Genomic DNA, 18,437 nt, shown 5'->3' on the forward strand with positions numbered 1-18,437 from the left:
CCCGCGGCGCCGCCACCGACAGGGAACTGCCGCCGGCCGCCGCGCCGGCGGAGCGGCTGGACCGCCCAGAGCAGCGCCGTCGGAGCCGAGCCGTCAGGTCGGGTCGCTCCCCCGACACCGCCGGGGGCTCCAAGGGTCCGGGGGGAGGGGGGGGGGGCGTTCGTCGCAGATCTATGGAGCGACTGGGCTGAGAGGACTTCACTCAAACGTTCACGAATGGCTCATGGATTTGGGAGACGGATCACGGATAATAAACGGCCAGGCTAGGAAATGCACAAACTACGCCAGGGTAGGATAGACCCATGGTCAGTTCGAGCTTATCTTCCTCGAGGTTCACTTCACCGTTCCGGAGTCCAGCGGACGTGCCATGTCAAATCACTATACAGTGGACTGAAACACTCGTTCTGACACGCCGACGCCACCGTCCACTCCTCACTTCTCCCTGACCCGACGTCACACCTCCCTCTCCACTCTCTCCCTGACCCGAGGTCACCCTGACCCTCCTCCTCTCTCCCCTGCCGTCTCCGCCGGCCGACTGCGGCCGCGACTAGCTGTCAGGTGGCTGCGCCCCTCCCCTCCCTCCCCTCCCGGCGGGGCGGCCGGCCCCCCGCGGCCCGGCGGACCCCGGGGGGCCGGCAGCCATACAGCTCAATCATGTCGAGGGCGACGGCCGCCGACCGAGAGAGCAGGGAGAGGGAGAGAGAGAGAGAGGGAGAGGGAGAGAGAGAGCAGGGAGAGGGAGAGGGAGAGAGAGAGAGAGAGAGAGAGGGAGAGGGAAAGATAACGCATTTTCGTTCTTTGCTTACACCTCTCTCTCGGTGACCTCCAGTGACCTGGAGATCGTCCAACTTGCTGCTGCCACGCCCAGCTTCACGGCCTATTCGATCTGCCGGTCCTGGGTCCGGGATGGCTAATTCTCAGATCTTCATCTCACTGTTCACCGTTCAACTCATCAATGGGTTAGATGCAAGGTGTTGGGTGTAGCTACATTCCAAATTACACGCGGCTTTGAGCTAAATTAATATCGGAGCGTTTAGTGAAGTTATATAATGCACGTTGTCACTGCAACAGATAACAACAGAGCGCGCCTCCAGTCCCTCGAATACGCATTATAAATAAACGATGAAATAATTTCCCAAGAGCCCGGCATGATAATGTGAATATCCTCGTTGCATATGCGCACGTGAAAAGTCCCTCGCTCTACACAAATGTATCGTATAATTAAAAAGGGAAGTTTTCATTATGGTTCAAAGTAAACCATGGCCTTCGTATTCGTAACTCCATTTTTACTTTATGGTCAGAGCGCAAGCTCTTGTCCATGCAGCAAGCTCAAACGAGCCGTGATGGCCGTGAACTAACCACAAAACATCAGTTATAAAGTCGACCATTCCCGCGAGCTGCTGCAGTCCCCCCCCCCCCCCTACGTCATGCACACACACGGGGCATATAGTCTACGCTATATATTGTTCTCCGACCGGGAAAGACAGTCTCGCGCGTCACCGCCGCCGGCAGGGACCGCGTCACCTAGCCCTCCCAGCGAAGAGCGGGGCGGGGCGGGGGGAGGGGTCCGAACAGCGGCTCAACGGGCACAGAGGGGCACAGGTAGAGGGGGGATAGACAGAGGGACACGCGAGACGCCGGGAGCCAACACAGACCTCTCACCAACGCAGCGGCCAGACAGCGCTCAGCAGGCCTATCGATGAAAGCACACATTCTCTCTCTGATTCTCCGTCAGTTCCTGTTCGAACTGTGAGAGTCGGGGCCCCGCCGGTCGGGGGCACTCTCCGCAACCGACAACCCTCGATATCCCCGGACCTCCGCGCATTACAACATGGCGAGACAGCCGCGAGCCCCGCCCGACATAATAAGAATATAAGAAACACGCAGCAATGAACTGTCCAGTGCCAATTACCAAACACGATTTCCACACAATCTTAAAAAAGACGAGACTCGACATAAAAACAGCTCAAATCGACAGCTCACTGGTTTGGCTGGAAAATTCGGACAATCGAAAATAATGCCCGCGTAATTATTGTCACACAACTTAATATACGCACTAAAACACTAGCATGCGTCGTTGGTTTGTACAGGTCGGCGGTGCAGCGACCCAACTAAGTACTCGTAACGCGGCGGCGGCTGCAGTACCGGCGGCTCTGGCGGCCGGTACTGGCCCACCTCTATCCCCTGAGATCATCACCAGGCGCCGGCGCCGCAGCAGCTGCTCAGGCCGCCGACTTTTTCTGTTTCTTTTTGGCCGAGCTCTGTTTCGATCCGAGCTCGGCGATCCGTTCGTCCACCTGATGAATGAGCTCCTCGAAATCGCTCTGAAATCGAACGGCACTCGGTTATTGCCAAAAACAATGACGAATGCATACAAAACATTCGAAATGAAAAAAAAAACATACAATGCTTCGTTTTATCGTCCTTATGCGAGAATTGCATGCTCACTGCTCAGTGTACGGTCCGAAGCCACATACCTAAGCTTTTTATCGTATTTCATTTTCGAGAGATTATGCTAATCCACGGCGAGTACCTTGCTACATCTACACAGCAAAATACCGCGACATATAACCAAAAGAAATCCTTAAAGTTATAGGGCAGAGATGCACCAGCTTAGTCCGCCACACTTATCAATGCTCACCTGAGAATACATGAGCTGAAGTTTGAGCCCCTCGAGTTTGGAGCCGGGCTTTCTGAGCAGCTCGGCGGCATCCTCCAGACAGTAGACCACGCTCTCGGAGGGGTTATCGACCTGCCGACGGGTCAGAGGTCAGTGCAGGGTCAGAGGGTATTACAGAGATCAGCGTTCGGTCAGCAAGGCTGAAGATTAATAACAAACCGCCGGTGAAACACGGTTGAAAGAAAATTAGGGAAAAGTCAATTCCTGTCCCACAGCCAGATCAGAGTCGATCTAGGTCGAAAAAGAGGAGTTTTAGGGCCGTCTGCTGAATCGAGCGTATTTCAATACCTAGTCAAAGAGACGGAGAGCGGAGCAGACACATCACAGCCAAGTCCCCCACAGTCAGAGTCAATCCAAGAGTCACAGTGCCGCGCAGACTCACCATGGCGGAGTAGAGCGTCCTCCTACAGACGTCGCACTCCTTGTCGTCCTCCTCGAGCGCCGCCGACTTGCGCGACCGGCCCCCCTTCTTGGCCGATATCTTCACCGGGTCGGTGATGCCTGAAACCGGGAGAGAATAAATACTACCGTCTGATCACGCAACGGGTTCAAAGTCGTTTAGCGTTAACATATACCGAGCAAGAAAATGTCCTATAAAACAGACGCACAAAGCATGGGATCAGCTGACATCACCAATCAACTGAACAATAATGTTTGATATAGCTAGCCCAACTCATGATAATTGATAACACAAGGACCCCTTCCACCCTCCCATCCCCCATTACGCCTCTGTTCGCCCTCCGTCCGTACCGAGCTGCTGGAGTCGCTGTTGCTGCTCGTGCTGCTGCCGCTGCAGGTCGAGCAGCAGCGGCTGACAGCGGGCCAGGGCCTCGAGCGAAGCGCGCGGGTCAGAGCAGACGCCCAGCACCAGCCGGTCCAGCGAGAACACGCCCGGCTCGCCGCTCAACTTCAGCTGCGGGTGGACGGGCGGGAGAGAGGGTTTTATCACTGCATCCTGCTGAGTGAGATCTGAGACGCCATCAAATCATCGCAGCGGCATGGAAACATATTACCAATAGACTAAAACTCTCTGATGCAGTGCTAAATGGAACCAAGAGGAAAAACGCACTTCCATTCAAACAACTAACTGAGCCTTTACACAACTCGGATCTGCTATCCCACCTACCAAGAAGCTCCTTTCACACACAAATTTATACCTTCTAACGTAAAACGCAATGATCTATCAGCATCTGGGTATTCACCGTCATAATATCCCACGAATCCTACCATCCCCACTTCCACTGGGTCGATCTCCGTTCCTCTGTGACAGGGGACAGGGGACACTAACGGTTTCTCATTTCAATCACGCACCTTATCGTAGACGTCAGTGGCGGAGGCGAGCCAGTCGGGCGTGGCGAAGAACACCGACTCGGAGAGCGTGTAGCCGGTGCCGACCGAGGCCGTGAAGGCGCGGGGGAACGAGACGACAAACTCGCCCGGCTGCTGCACGGCGCGAGCCACAGGAACGCTGCGGGACCGAGCGGGGTCAGGTCAGGGCGGCAGGTGAGGGACAAAAACAGTCAGCCACCGGCACGCCAAGGGTGGGGGGAGCGGGGACAGGGCAGTGATGATGGGTCGGTGGTACCGGAGCGCTGAGGGGACACGGGGACGACGGACAGATACAAATCAAGGCCCTTTGACATCGTACGTACAGAGTACCGAGTGCACACCTTTCTGTCGGTAGACACCGGTCGTGTCATAAGTCGCTGTGTCACTTTCACACGTCATGTGTCGAGTATCACGTGTGAGGTGCCAGTGTCGCAGTACGTACCCCCGGTCAGCCAGCAGGTCGGGCGGTCGTGTCAGTGTCAGTCTCGGTGTCAGAGTGTCAGTACGTACCCCCTATCAGCCAGCAGGTCGGGCGGCACCATGGCCGTATCGGAGGGTAGCCACACGGGGTGCTGTCGCAGGTATCCGGGCATCAGTTCGGTGAGCTCCCGGCGCAGCGCCTCGCCGCCCGAGGCCGGCACAGAGTACCACACCTGGAACAGCGGGGGAAGCGATGTCAGTCTAGGCCTGAGACGGCTGGGGCGAGAAAAGACACCAGTGTTGAATAAACGGCGCCATTCCATGGAGTGGTACTGTCGACCTATACAGCAGCGACTAGTACGAAGTTGAGGAGATACTGTCATGGCACATGTTTTATTGCATTGCCAGCCGGAAATGGTTACTTCACTGATGCCTCTTCTAAGCTGCGCACATATTTGGGGATGTGAGTTTACCAACCTTTGACGCCCCGGTGTGGAGGTACTCTATCCAGGGCAGCGAGTGCGGGTCCGAGTACCAGCAGCCGGTGGTGAACGCCATCGACATGTGCACAGTCGGTACAGTCACACCTGCAGGGGGATAAAACACGATCAGTTGCTCAGTGGTCAGTCTGGGAAATGTGGGACTTTCGAGGAGCGAACAAGTAATTAATCACTTACACGAACTATGATGCATTACTGATGAGCCATTATTTCTGGCGTTCGAGGGAGAGGTTTCGAGCAGCTGTAATAGTTCATTCTCATGAAAATAAAGCAGCAACAGCAGCAGCATATAAGCCTAGCACCGGAAACCCATTGAACTTCAGTAAGAACCAAAACTTTGTCTATAAGGAGACTCACCCATGACCTGTCCCATGGAGCGCAGGATCGACCCCGGGTTGTTGCTGAGCACCTTCAGGTTCCAGGCGAGCCGCGAGGTCTGCGACTTTTTGTCACAGACGAAGCCGTAGCTCTGCGCGCCGCAGTCGACGCTGCCCGAGTACACGCAGATGTGCCGGTCCCGCTCGTTCACCACCTGAGCGGATGGGGAGGGTCGGGGTTAGTTGAGCGCTGGTGGAAGATACGGTAGAGTTATCGGTATGGTTGACAGATAGCAGGGTTTAGCCAGGTGGTGACAGATTCTGACAGGACGATGACAGGTTGTGACAGGCGACTGGCAAACTAGTCAGTTACCGACAGGCTCTAAATAATATGACAAGCTCCGCAGCGTGTTGAGACTGATTGACAGCAGTCAGCCAGAGCCGAGTGTGGGCAACATTTGAATGGATCTAGGAGAACTGACAGGGAAAGCTCAATACGACCGCAAAATTACGAGTAAAAGTTTTCATTTGACAGATTACGGTCACTGATCCACGGGTTACATCCGACCATTGAACTCTCTGCCGATGTTACTCAATCTGTGTGATGGTCCACATACCTTCCAGTACTCATCCTCGACCAGTTCCGGTTTCGGGTCACTCTGCTTGAACAGCAGCGAGGCGGTGTTCCTCGCCACGCGGTAGAAGGCGCCCAGGCTGACCGTTTTACCCTGCGGAATACGAACGGGAAGACAATTACCTGTCAGTAATGCGACACAACCACGATATCTAGCACAATTCACATATTAACTCAGCTGGGCATGTAAAACACACAGCACATAAGGCATAAACATAAACCAGATATGAGATAGGCACCCACAGCCAGCAGAAAAGCAGCACCCTGTCTAGATACCAACCACGAAAAAAGATAACCTTTACACATTGCCCCCATGATATCATAAGCACTTACGACGCCGATATATGCCCACACATTTGACCCGTCTCCGAATCCCAGGCCCGCCCCCGATTCCCTCTCCCGTACCTTGACGATGCACTCTGCGGCGTCGTCGTCATCCTCGTCACTGTCCTGTTCGTCCTCGTCGTCGGTCTGCAGCTGCCGGCAGCGGGCCTGCTGCTCGCGCCGGTGCCAGTCCGTCTCCACCTCCGTGCGCAGGCGCTTCCTCTCGTCTGAGAATATGGGGTGGCATGGAAAGCGTTGCTGTTATTATAGAACGTTCATTGCGAGACATTGTTTGCTGTCACGAAGGAGGGAGTTTAAGACGTGAGCAGGCTAGTTATTAAATGCTATAAGCATTCATATCACGATGAATGTTCTCAAGTAATATTCTGAGGCAAAATTAATTTTCGTCTTCTGGTTTTCGCACACGAATCAAGACAGCCTTTTATTTTTCTACTTTATTTTTTTTTTGTGTGTAGCGACAACTAGCCCTATGCTGTTACACTACTAACTTCACCCGACCTCCAACATCGACCAAGTTGTCACGCTACCTCCCACCTTCCTAGATCGTTCCTCCGCTTTCTTACCTTCCGTGAGCATGGTGTACCCGACCAGGTACTTGAGGTAGATCTGCTCCAGTTTGACCGCCCGGTCCTGCGCGCACTTGGGCATGTGGATCAGATCGGCCACGGCCGGCCAGCGTCGGCCGGCGATCACGTCGTTGAGCCCTCCGAGTCTCTGCACGGTGTGGTAGAGGCCCGGCAGGTCGATCTCCATGCCGCCCACCAGCGGCAGGTCGTCCATGTCGATCTGCTGCTGCTCCAGGTACCGCCGGATGGCCAGCAGCTCGCGGAAGTTGGGCCCCCACCGGCGGAACACCTTGTGCACGTAGTGGTTGTACGCCACGAAACGCATGTCGTCGTCCACGCGGCATTCGGGCTGGGGAAAGGCGGGCAGAGGACGCGCTTAGAATACGGTAGGGAGCAGTCAACAAACAAACATCGAGACACTCAGGTCCTAGTTGACTAAATGCCAGGCCACCACCAATATCAGTTTCCTGTGGTCTGTGTGGCATACGTGAAGTACCTTCCTCTAGAGGCGGCGATCCATGCTATTAAAATGAACAACCAGTCCCCATTAAAAGCTTTCAAACCATCCAACTGAAGAAACGAGCCCTCAGCCCACACCCCAGACAGTAAATGTTTCACGAAGTCTAATACCTTGAATCCTGGCGGCGGCACCACGCGGCAGAGCCCGTACTGTTCGGCCTCGGGTCTGATTTTCTCGATGTAGCGGAGCGGGTCGGAGAACTCCTTCTCGGTGGGACGGAACACGGGCACCTCCTGGAGCACGCCCAGCTCCATCGTGGACACCTTCCGCGCCCGCCTGACGTACGGGAAGGGAGAGAGGGTCAGGTGAGACATGGGGACAGTTAGAGCAGTTCACTGGCGAGCTCGAGACCGTCAACGGAGGCTACATGAGAAATATGGTTGGTTTGTGGAAGAGGAATTGGACTAATTTGTGCACTTAGAGTCATAGCAGGACATGTGTGTCAACTAATGGAATTTAAATAATCAATAAATACTGCACGAGTGGAGCCAAGTATTACTGAAAAAAGCAAGAATAGCAAGCAAGTTACAAACATCACCTCTTCCTTCGTGTGACGATCTCACTCACTTGGCTGGCGCGGGGCTCTGCGAGGACCTCCTGCTCTGCGGCGTCGACTCCCTGCCAGAGTCCTCCTCGCGGTCGAACCGGCGCCTCCCGCGTGCCGCCGGCGACATTGGAGACGCCGCCGAGAGCCGCTCCGCATCCGAGGACGACGAGGCCGCCTCGTCACCGGTCTTCTTCTTACCGCGCGCGGCGGAGGTAGGAGGCCGGCCGGCCGGACTGGACTTGGGAGAGGGTTTGGGAACTGGTGTGGGTCGGTCGGAGGATTTGGATGAGGGTTTGGGTGTGGGTTTTGTGGCAGCGGGTGTGGAGGGGGTCTCTGATGAGGTTGAGGTTGCTGGACTAGCGGTCGCGGCTGACACTGATGCAGCCTTCTTGGCGGACGGAGCTGTCTTGGAAGACGGCGTCTTCTCAGCGGGTCGTTTCTGCGGTCGGCTCTCCGTTTTTCCGCTGCCTGCAGTCTCCACCGCCGCCGCAGTACTGGTGGCTCCTGAACTGCTCGTCAGAGGCGGTACCACGGCAGGAGACGGCGCCGCAGTCGCAGCTGGAGCGGCGGGGACCTTCTGAGACGGGACGGAGGGCTGGGCTCGTACCTCTGAAACCGGTGGCAAGGGTCCCGCGGTGACGGTGCTGGCACTTGGCTTCTCCGTAGTCGCTGCAGGCCGGGCGGGAGTCCGCGGTGGAGCGGCTAACGCTAGTGTCTGGGCCGCGCCCGCGGCTGATCCACGGACCGGCGCCGCCGGGACCGCTGGTTGGACAGGGACGGCGGCCTGAGGGGGACGATGAGTGGGGACGGGGACGGGGACGGACGGCGCCGGAGCGGGGGCTGAGACCGGCGCTGGGGGAGGTACCCGGGGCGGTACAGCAGAGATCTGTACCGGTAGTGCGCGGGACGCCGGTGGTACGGGCAGAGGGTGAGCCGGAGCCCCCGCCGCCGCCGCCAGGGACCGCGCCGCCGCCGGGGATACCACGTTGGCTGACCGGGACGGCGTGGCGCTGGCCGGCCGTGAGGAGGGAGCCGTGGCCGCCGCGGAGCTAGTGACGGTCGGCGCCGAGGTGGGTCGGGTCGTCACCGCCAGCGAGCGGGCCGAGTGGGCCGGTGACCAGGGAGCGGGGCCGAGCGGGCCCGCGGCACCGGCAGCTGACCGGCCCGGCACCGAGCGGTCCCTGGACGGCGCCATCGGCACGGGCGCCACCGGGACCCTCCCGGGCGCGGGCGGCACCACTGGCAGCGGAACCTTGACGTCGGCCGGCGAGCCGGCGCCGCCGTCCGCCCTGCCGGCCACCGCCGGGGCCGGAGCGAACGCCGCTGCCTGCCTGAGCTGGGCGCGCACCGCCGCCTTGCTGTCGACCGGAGAGGTGAGCGGCGTGGGGACGCGCGGCAGCGGCAGCGGCGGCGGCGGCGGCTCGAGCCGGGCCGGCGGCGCACTCAGCACCGCCACACCGGTGCCGTGCAGCTGAGAAGCGCCCAGCAGCGCCAGTCGCGGCGCGAACGGAGACGCGCCGGCCAGCAGCGGGCCAGAGTAGGGCAGCGGGTAGTGCAGTGGAGGCGCCGCGCTGCTCGCCGGCAGACGGATCAGGCCCGGCGGCGGCACGCGCGAGGCGAACCGCGCCGCCGCGCTGGTGGCGGCGTCGGCGCTCCGCCGCCAGTCGGCCACCGAGCCGCCGTGCGGGTGGACGGGTTTGATGGGCGCGAGTCGGTCGGCGGGCGCGGGGGCCGAGGAGGCGGCTCCGGCGGACCAGGTGGCGGGCGCCAGTGGCCGTTTGCCGGCCGGCGGAGTCTGCAGCAGCGGGTACTGGCCGGCGCCGTACGAGCCGCTGGCCAGAGAGCCGGCGGCGAACAGACCGGCTGCGCCCAGCTGGTACTGCACCTGGCAGAGGAGGCGGCGGCGTGTCACACAAACGGAATACACAGGTGGGATGAAATAATTCAGCAAAACGTTACATTCAGAAAAAATGATTATTACTGGAGAGTGTAATAGCCGACCCAATGATGCAGCGATCGCCAAAGACTTCATTCAGCTTTAGGAACGTTAAAAGAACCTCACTTACGGTCTCAACCATCACATATCCCCTCACCTGCTGGAAGCGCGGCTGTGGCGCCGCCGTCGGCTGCGGCTGCGGCGGCTGCAGCTGGTGCTGGACCAGGCCGGGCGGCGGCTGCACGCTGCAGCGAGGCGCCGTCACCGACACCAGCTGCAGCGGCCGGCCGCCCACCTCACCGCCTCCCACCGGGTACGGAGGCCGCAGCAGAGACACCGGCATGATGAGACGCGGCGCGGCCGCCAACAGCGGCTGGGAGACGGCAGAGGCCGCCAGCGGCTGGCTGGCGCGCTGGGCCAGCGGCTGTGCCAGAGAGTGGACCGGGGGCTGCGCCAGAGAGTGGACCGGGGGCTGCGCCAGAGAGTGTACCAGAGGCTGGGCGATGGGCTGCACGGCGGGCTGAAGTGTAGCCTGGGCAGCAGGCTGGACAGGACGCTGAGCTGTTGACTGGACGGGAGGCTGAGTCACTAACTGAGCTGGGGGCTGAGTCGCCGGCTGGACGGAAGACTCTGCCGCTGTCTGAGTCGTCTGAGGTTGACTCGGAGCCGTCACCACCGCCTGTACCGGCGGCTGGGAGACAGCCGGAGACTCTGACGGCGGGTCCCGCCGCTGGGCCGGCGACTGGGTCGATCCCTCGGCAGCGCCCTCCGGCGGCCCGGGCCGTCCCTGTCCGCCGGACGGCGGCCGCTGTGGCGCCCCCGACCCTCCCCGGGCCGGCTGCGGTGACAACCCGCCGGCGCTGGACTCCGCTGCCGCCGCCGTCGGCTCCTCGGTCTGACTCTGCACGGAGCAGTCTGTTTGCTGCGCCGCCGCCGCCTGGGTCTGCGTGCCCGAGGAGACGTCCGCGGGCGGCACCTCCTCGTCCATGTTGACCTGGATGGCGATGGTGCAGGTGGAGCGCTCGGGCGCCGCCGGCGGCTTGTCCTCGCTCGTCGACGTCGCCTCCGAGACGGTCTTCACGGCGTCGCTCGACTGGCGCAGGGATGTGAGCGAGGAGAGGTTCTCGTCCGAATCGAACTCGTACACGCCCATGGCCGGCCGGGAGTCGGCCAGCGAGCCGCCGGAGCGAGCCGCTCCGCCCCGCCGCTGGGTCAGACGACTGATCCTCCGCTGCGCTGACTCCTTCAGTTTGGACAGGAACGAACCGTCTGTCGATTTCGACGAGACGCTCTTTTTCTTAGTCGGCGTGTGCCGTGCGCTACTGGACGGCGATGAGGGCCGAGGTCGCTTCTTCTGGGTCCGATCGCTTGACTCGCGGTCGGTTGAGTGCCGTGTGACCGACGACTCCCTCTTCAGACCGCTCTTGGCTCCCGGCGGCGGGGTGGCCGTGCCGGCGCCTGCCTCCACCGCGGTCGAGGACGCCTCCCGTCTCTCCACGGTGGGTCTCCGCTCGGCGGAGGCGGCGCGGGGCGCGCTGCTGCCCGCGGTACTGGACACCGCCGGCGCGGTGTTCGGAGTGGACCGCTCGGCGTCACTGGGTCTGGCCGGCTGCCGGGACCGAGGTCTGATCACGCTGATCAGATCATCGTCCGTGTCCGTATCGATAATGTCGTACGAGAAGAACGCCTCGCTGCGCTTCCGGAGTGTGCGGCGCGGTTTGTCGGCGGACGGAGGTGGCGGCGGCGAGGCGCGCTCCTCGCTGCTGGAGGTATGCGCCGGCGCGCGGCGACGGCTGGCCGGCCGCTCCTCCGTGCCGCTGCTGCTGTCCTCCCAGCCGTGCCGGCCCGGCACGAACGCCCGCTTCCGGACGGCGCCGGCGATCGGCAGCGACTCGGGCCGCCGGGAGCGGGTCACCCGTCCCGACTGCTCGCTGTCCGAGCTGGCAGCGTCGGCCGGCGGCGGCGGCGGCGGCGTCTCCCACGAGCGGCGGCGCCCCGTCCCTGCTCCCGCCCGCAGCGGGCGCCGCGCCGCCGGCTCCTCCTCAGAGCTGGAGGACGGCGGGCGGCGCGGCGGCGGCGGCGCGCGGGCACTGCCGGAGCGGGGCGCCCGCCGGGGTGGTGGCGCCCGGCTCGACTCCGAGCTGCTCCCCTCCGATTCAGCGGGCTTGGACCGGCCCGGCTTACCATCCCGAGATTCCAGCTCCGAGTGAGACGCCGCGGGCACCGCTGCCCGACCGTTCGGCCTCTTCTTCGCCGAAATCGGTTTCGGGGATTCACCTTTGACAGAGCCGGGATCTGTTCTGCGCCGAACGTCACGAGCTGTCTTCGGCTTTTCCTTTTGATTCGATTTGCCTTCACTTTCATCTTCCGAACTAGAGACAGGCTTTTTCCTCTGACTAGATACAGCGCGTTTCGGAGGATTTACCTTCTCTTTTTTGCTAGATTCATCCGATGAGACATTATTTCTTCTACTCGCTGGCGTACTATTCTTCTTGACAGCCGGTTTCGCTTCCGCTCCAGACTGTTTGGCTGGTCCCGGGGAGTCTTTGGGCACCTTACTGTCCGGCTGGCGGGTCTTTGCCTTGGCCTGCGCCGTTCGCTGGCGACTGGCCTCCCGGGTGGTGCTGCGGCTCGTCTCGGTCTCACTCTCCGAGGAGCTGGAGCCGGCCGTCCGGCGCGCCCTCCGCCGCTCCCTGGCCGCGGCCGGTACCGGAGTCCTGTCCCTCCCCGCGGCGGCCGAGCCCGGCCGGCGCGCCTGCCGCCAGCCGCGCCTCTCCCTGCCCCTCGGCGGCGCTCTCTCCTCCTCTTCCGAGCTGCTCTCGTCCTTCCGCGCCTCCTCTCTCGCCTGTTTGCTGGCCGGCTCCGGCGTCTTGTTCGCCTTCTTGGCCGCCGGTCGACCTGCCGTTCGGCCGGCCGGTGTTTTCTGTTCGGCCGGCGGGGTGCGGTCCGAGTCAGACTCTGCCGGCGGGAGGACGGTACCGTCTCGGAGCGTCCTCCCGGCCGGCGGCGCCTCATCCTCCTCCTCAGATTCCTCGGAGGAGGAAGAGGACTCCAGCGGTTGTACGCGGCGGCCGTCCCGCAGCGTGCGAGGACTGGCGGTCCGCTCGGCGGCCGGAGGCTCGTCATCATCACTGCGCGGTACGGGCTCCTCCACCCAGAACCAGAACTTGCTCTTGGAGCGGCTGGCCAGCGCCACCTTGGGCCGGGCGGGCGCGTCGCCGCCGGCCGTCCGGCGCTCGCTCCTCTCCGAGTCCGAGGGGTCGTCGTCGCTGCGCCGGCCAGGCCCGGAGTCTGCGCTCATCCAGGAGCGGCGCAGGGCGGGCGGTCTGCCGGGTGCCTCCCGACCCGACCTGGGGCGGGGAAAAACGGTCAGTCTTCTGATAACAATGGAGTTTATATAGGATCGAGAAGTGACAGATATTTGATAGTCGGAAAATTATCGAGGCACTGCCATTTTACAGCAGCTTCAGGACATAAAAAATCGGTTTGGATTTACAGAATGCGAAAATCCTTCAGAGAAAAAATCGATTGCTGTGACAACCCTATAAACATTCGAACATCCCTCAACTCAAAGCATGTATGTATACAACACGTTGGTAGAATCCCGTCCTCTGGACGCTCACCTGCCGGACTCGGCGCGTACTTTCCTCCTGTCCGCCTCCCTCCTCATTTTTCCCGCCATCTGCTGCCGCAGTCGCGCCCTCTGTCGGATCCTCGCCACCGCGTCGGTCGCCGGCCGGCGGGACCTGACCTGCGCCGCCGCCGCCGACCGCTCAGCCGCCGCCTTCGACGGCCGGCCGTCCGAGGCTGGCGGCGCGCCCGGCCGCGGTTTGGATGTCTCTGAGGCGCCCGGTCGGGGTTTGGACGTCTCGGCGCCGGCCGGCCGGGCCCGGGACGGAGCGCCGGAGCCGGCCGGTCGCTGTCGGGCGCCGCGCGCGATCTGGGCCCGCGTCAGCCGCGCGAACGGCCGCTGCTGTTTGAGCGTGGTCAGTTTGATGGCCGGTCCCGAGGACGGGTAGCGCAGGCTGCTCGATACCACCAGCCTGAGACGGGAGAGATGCAACGCGTCACCGGGGTGCACCGATTCAATCCAGTGCGAAGCTGTGCATTGTTCGGGGCACAGACTTCGGAGTAATAAAACATACGGACGGTTAATGCAACAACGGCGAACAATGAATATCTTAGCTTTGGTTGAGCCAAAATAAACAAAAGTATACCTACGTAATGTCGAACAACTATTGACGAGCTCAGTCCTCTCAAACTACCCCTACAGTCTCCCCTCTGAGCCCACCTCTGCAGCATGCGCGCCTGCTTGTCCACCGCCTTCTGCGCCCGCAGCTTGGCCGACTGCGACTTCTTCTTGGCGATGAGGCTCGAGTGTGAGAGTTTGCGGAGCACCACCTGGGCACGCTTCAGCGCCGGCGCGACCTTCTCCGAGCGCGAGCTGGACACGGAGGAGGGAGAGTCGCGCGCCGACCGGCTGTGCAGCGCTGCAACGGCAACACGGGGAGCTCATGTGCCGGCTAAGGCCATATCAGTCCGTGAACAAGGTTTAGTTCATGTGTGCAAAAACGAAGAAGAATAAAGTTAGCTTCCAGTTTAGTTGAAAGGGTACTCAATACTCACCACTATTGTGCTTCTGAAAGAGCGGTTTTGTCGCCGACATTTTGACGTGCCCGTTCTGGCGGATCCCATTAGCACTCTTCTGATCCTGCAACACCGGAAAACCTCAATATTATTATCACCTCTACTCTACAGTTTACACACCCATAAATAAAGAACAAGACAGTAGTAAAATTTCAATGCAACCACATCGAAAGCAAATCACGTCTATGAAGTAACAATTCCACTGCGCTCCCCCGCTGCACACTAACCTTGGCGCGCGCGTTGGCTCCGGCGCGGCCGGGCGAGCCCTCGTGCCCAGCGGCCGCCGAGGAGCGGGCGGGTCGCCCCGCCCGACTGCCGCTGCTGCCCGGCAGAGGCGGGTGGTTGAACCGCTCTAGGTGTGCCGGTAATCGAGACGTGCCTGGGGGAGCCGACGAGGGGTTAACATCATATGGTGGTCTGCATGGGATGAGCTTCAGAAGTCGGGGGTGTTGTGGAAGAAATATATACCGCTAGCTTATTTCTTCAAAAATACTGTTCAACTTTTTCAGTTTGAAACCCGATTGGATACTGGAGGCCGCAAATCACAACACAAAACGTTATCCCTTCCTGATGCTTTCGGCCCCGGGATAATTTCGAAACGTTCCACATTCCACTTCTAATCTCCGAATCAGCGCACTTGTCGACGCCGCCGGTTACCTCTGAAGCAGAGGAAGGTGATGAAGTCCTCAGTCTTGGGCAGCGGCCCGTCGGGCGGCAGCGGCGCCGGCGACGGCGGTCGGGAGGAGGCCGCCGGCGGCGACGGCGGCGCAGAGCCCGCGCACGGCGTGGCCACGCCCTGCGCAAACTTGCGCTGCGCGAACACCTTGCGTTTGCTGAGCAGCGGCGACTCTGGGGACGGCGCGCTGGCCGTGCGGTCGCGCACTGTGTCGCGCTTGGAGCGCGGCATGGCCGCGCGCCTGGCGGGACACAGGGAGAACGGTCATGGGAGGGCCACAGAGGTGGGATCTGTGACAGTGGAGAACGTCCGCGGGTCTGGCGGGACACAGGGAGAATGGTCATGGGAGGGCCACAGAGGTGGGATCTGTGCCAGTGGAGAACGTTAGGCCGCGCGTCTGGCGGGACACAGGGAGAACGGTCATGGGAGGGCCACAGAGGTGGGATCTGTGCCAGTGGAGAACGTCCGCGCGCCTGGCGGACACAGGGAGAACGGTCATGGGAGAGCCACAGAGGTGGGATCTGTGCCAGTGGAGAACGTCCGCGCGCCTGGCGGGACACAGGGAGAACGGTCATGGGAGGGCCACAGAGGTGGGATCTGTGCCAGTGGAGAACGTCCGCGCGCCTGGTGGACACAGGGAGAACGGTCATGGGAGGGCCACAGAGGTGGGATCTGTGACAGTGGAGAACGTTAGGCCGCGCGCCTGGCGGGACACAGGGAGAACGGTCATGGGAGGGCCACAGAGGTGGGATCTGTGCCAGTGGAGAACGTCCGCGCGCCTGGCGGGACACAGGGAGAACGGTCATGGGAGGGCCACAGAGGTGGGATCTGTGACAGTGGAGAACGTCCGCGCGCCTGGCGGGACACAGGGAGAACGGTCATGGGAGGGCCACAGAGGTGGGATCTGTGACAGTGGAGAACGTCCGCGCGCCTGGCGGGACACAGGGAGAACGGTCATGGGAGGGCCACAGAGGTGGGATCTGTGACAGTGGAGAACGTTAAGGATATTGATCTTTGCCTGTCCATGGCAAGGGGGATGAGTGGATTAGTGGAGCACAGGCTCACACTAAGCTGCAGTCACCAAAAGTAAGGCAACTACATGCTGATTGTGATGATGAGTTGGAAAGCAACAATCAAGGGTTGCCAATCAATAATATTTGATTGAGCTGTTCTCTACATACATTGCAACACAACTTCAAAATCTTCAGCATTTATGCTTGAGGTGGATACATAACAAATTGGTCACTTTTCCGCAATGAATTGGATAATATGAAACTCAAGGTAAATTACAGCATAGGTATTAATTAAACATTTGAAATCATCACATTTCACCTCAATGGACATATTAGAGAATCATACAAATATTGCCACATTCTTTTGTAAGGCAATCTATAAGTTCTAACTGTAAAACTATGTTCAGAAAGAAAATACATGTAAGCATAACTCCTTGGGTGATCAGATTACATACAAAACTGATAATTGCTTATTGTGGGAGGCAAGAAATATGTTCACTTGATTTCACTGAAACAAATTAGGTACCCAACATAAAACATACAGTTATGACATAAGAATAAGATATACAACATAACATTCAAATCCTTAAGAATATAAAAATTTGAAGTATATATTATAACAATATTTTTCACACCAAACATATATAACTTATATTTGTCACACTCTGAGCCAGGTAGTTTAATTTAAATTGTTAGGTTAAGTTAGGTGAGTTGGATTAGATTCAAATATTTTTGCTTCTAGTGTACCTGCTTTTGGGAGTTAAGCATCATAAGAATCTAAGTTATTATATGGTTTGTGACATTATGTCATGGTATTTACTCAATTTCGAGCGCAGGGTGCAAAAGGTGACATTCACCTGTGTTCCAATTTGGTGATGTTTGTTGAAGATGTTTATCAGGATGCTTATTTATCTTAACTAAATAGTATATTGCTTTTTCATTTTTGTTGAGTTTTACTATCAGTAGGTTAGGTAAGGACATTGGTATTTATTTACTTTAGGTCCGCAAAACAGAGGGGTAATTAAAAGTCATTCACACGATACTCTAAGACCTCCTGATTTCATTTCTGATACTTATTCCTTCTAGAAACCAATTTAAAAGAACCAGTACACTAGTATCACCAGTATCACCACCAACGGCCGCGGCCCCACCTCCGACCGGAACTGCACGTGTCAAAAGACCGTCTGTGCGGCGCACCCGCTACAAATGGTCCAACCAAGGTTGAGCGAAATTACGGATGATAATAAATTGTAAGGAAAGTGACGTCAAAATAATCGAGGCGGAGCGGTGCAGTGCCGAAGGCAATGCCTTAGGAGAGATTACAGGCAATGGTAAGTCAAATATTTTTAGGTTAAGTGGTTGTGTATCTGGCTTCAGGCCGAAGGCCTGAAGCCTGATGCATAACCACTTAACCTAAAAATATTTGACTTACCATTGCTTGCAATCTATTCATGCAAGTCACTTTTTCCTTTTCCCCCAGTAGGCAAACATCAGTAGGTCAGGTAAGGTAAGGTTTGGTTATGTTCTGATCATTTTCTCATGCTCTATTACCTTTGCTAAATATTTTCTCTTTTTTATTCACCGTTTTCTTGTGCTTTGGTATTATGACGTCATTTTCATAACGTCGAAAACTAATGAATATCCGCATCATTTTTTTTCTTTTATAGGGCAGCGTTGTATGTTTCGTTTTTGTCGCGGAAGCTTGCTTTCTTCAGTGTATATTGTGCAGCAGTGCGGTGTAATGTGCTGGGGTTTTAGTATCTTATTTTACATTTTTGATGCATTTAAGCATCATATCTGAATTCAGGACATCAAATAGTGTAAGAATGTGCATTTTTTCTTGTTGAAATAATATTGCGGACCTAAAGTAAATATTTACCAGGACATTGACATCACTCACATCAGCCCATGAAAATACCCATCAGAACAGCTTGATAAAGTGAAACACTGATGTGAACTGTGAAGAGAGAAAAAGGTGAATTCCACAAAATAACTCAATAAATATCTCAGGTGAAGCTATTTCAATAACAATCTTCAGCTTGGATTTTGATAGATTTAAGTGAAGTGGCTGTAGCTGCAGCAGGTTGGAAAGTCAAGCAGCCTGCCTTTTTAATTACCTTATATGATGTTTGCGATCAGTAAACAGAAGATACACTGAAAACAACCGATGTCAGTGTATTATTCATAAAAATACACCGATTCTCGCCATTCATAGCACATCAAACACGGACATGAAAATGACAAACTCAGACACAAACAACAACCACCGATCCAAAATCACAGGCACTATGCGTCAGGTACGTATGA

The 18,437-nt window shown here is 58.1% G+C and overlaps 1 protein-coding gene across 1 annotated transcript; it reads right to left on the minus strand.

Annotated features, from left to right (window-relative positions):
- Window positions 1–1,445: 1,445 nt before the first annotated feature.
- Window positions 1,446–18,390, minus strand: LOC122365083 (serine/arginine repetitive matrix protein 2-like). The gene is made up of 20 exons (XM_043335993.1): window positions 18,248–18,390; window positions 15,099–15,358; window positions 14,669–14,820; window positions 14,421–14,505; window positions 14,086–14,284; window positions 13,418–13,837; window positions 9,952–13,144; window positions 7,879–9,743; window positions 7,422–7,587; window positions 6,789–7,140; window positions 6,286–6,431; window positions 5,864–5,974; window positions 5,287–5,461; window positions 4,907–5,016; window positions 4,520–4,662; window positions 3,992–4,148; window positions 3,431–3,593; window positions 3,063–3,181; window positions 2,642–2,752; window positions 1,446–2,324 (listed from the first exon to the last, which is right to left on the minus strand). Exons 2-20 carry the CDS (start codon window positions 15,346–15,348, stop codon window positions 2,223–2,225), a joined length of 8,019 nt encoding a protein of 2,672 aa, XP_043191928.1. The 5' UTR covers window positions 15,349–15,358; window positions 18,248–18,390; the 3' UTR covers window positions 1,446–2,222.
- Between the last annotated feature and the right edge of the window lie 47 nt (window positions 18,391–18,437).

The sequence above is a fragment of the Amphibalanus amphitrite genome, unplaced genomic scaffold, assembly GCF_019059575.1.
Source record: "Amphibalanus amphitrite isolate SeventyFive unplaced genomic scaffold, NRLGWU_Aamphi_draft 000714F_arrow, whole genome shotgun sequence".
Lineage (NCBI taxonomy): Eukaryota > Metazoa > Arthropoda > Thecostraca > Balanomorpha > Balanidae > Amphibalanus > Amphibalanus amphitrite.

What these genes read in the sequence shown, in the direction of transcription:
- LOC122365083 (XM_043335993.1), bottom strand. Translation starts at nt 15,348, where the DNA reads ATGCCGCGCTCCAAGCGCGACACAGTGCGCGACCGCACGGCCAGCGCG. An exon ending in CACCTTCCTCTGCTTCAGAG is followed by an intron (nt 14,821 to 15,098) that starts GTAACCGGCGGC and finishes CGGCTCCCCCAG; the next exon opens with GCACGTCTCGATTACCGGCA. An exon ending in ACAGCGACTCCAGCAGCTCG is followed by an intron (nt 3,182 to 3,430) that starts GTACGGACGGAG and finishes TCCCGGTTTCAG; the next exon opens with GCATCACCGACCCGGTGAAG.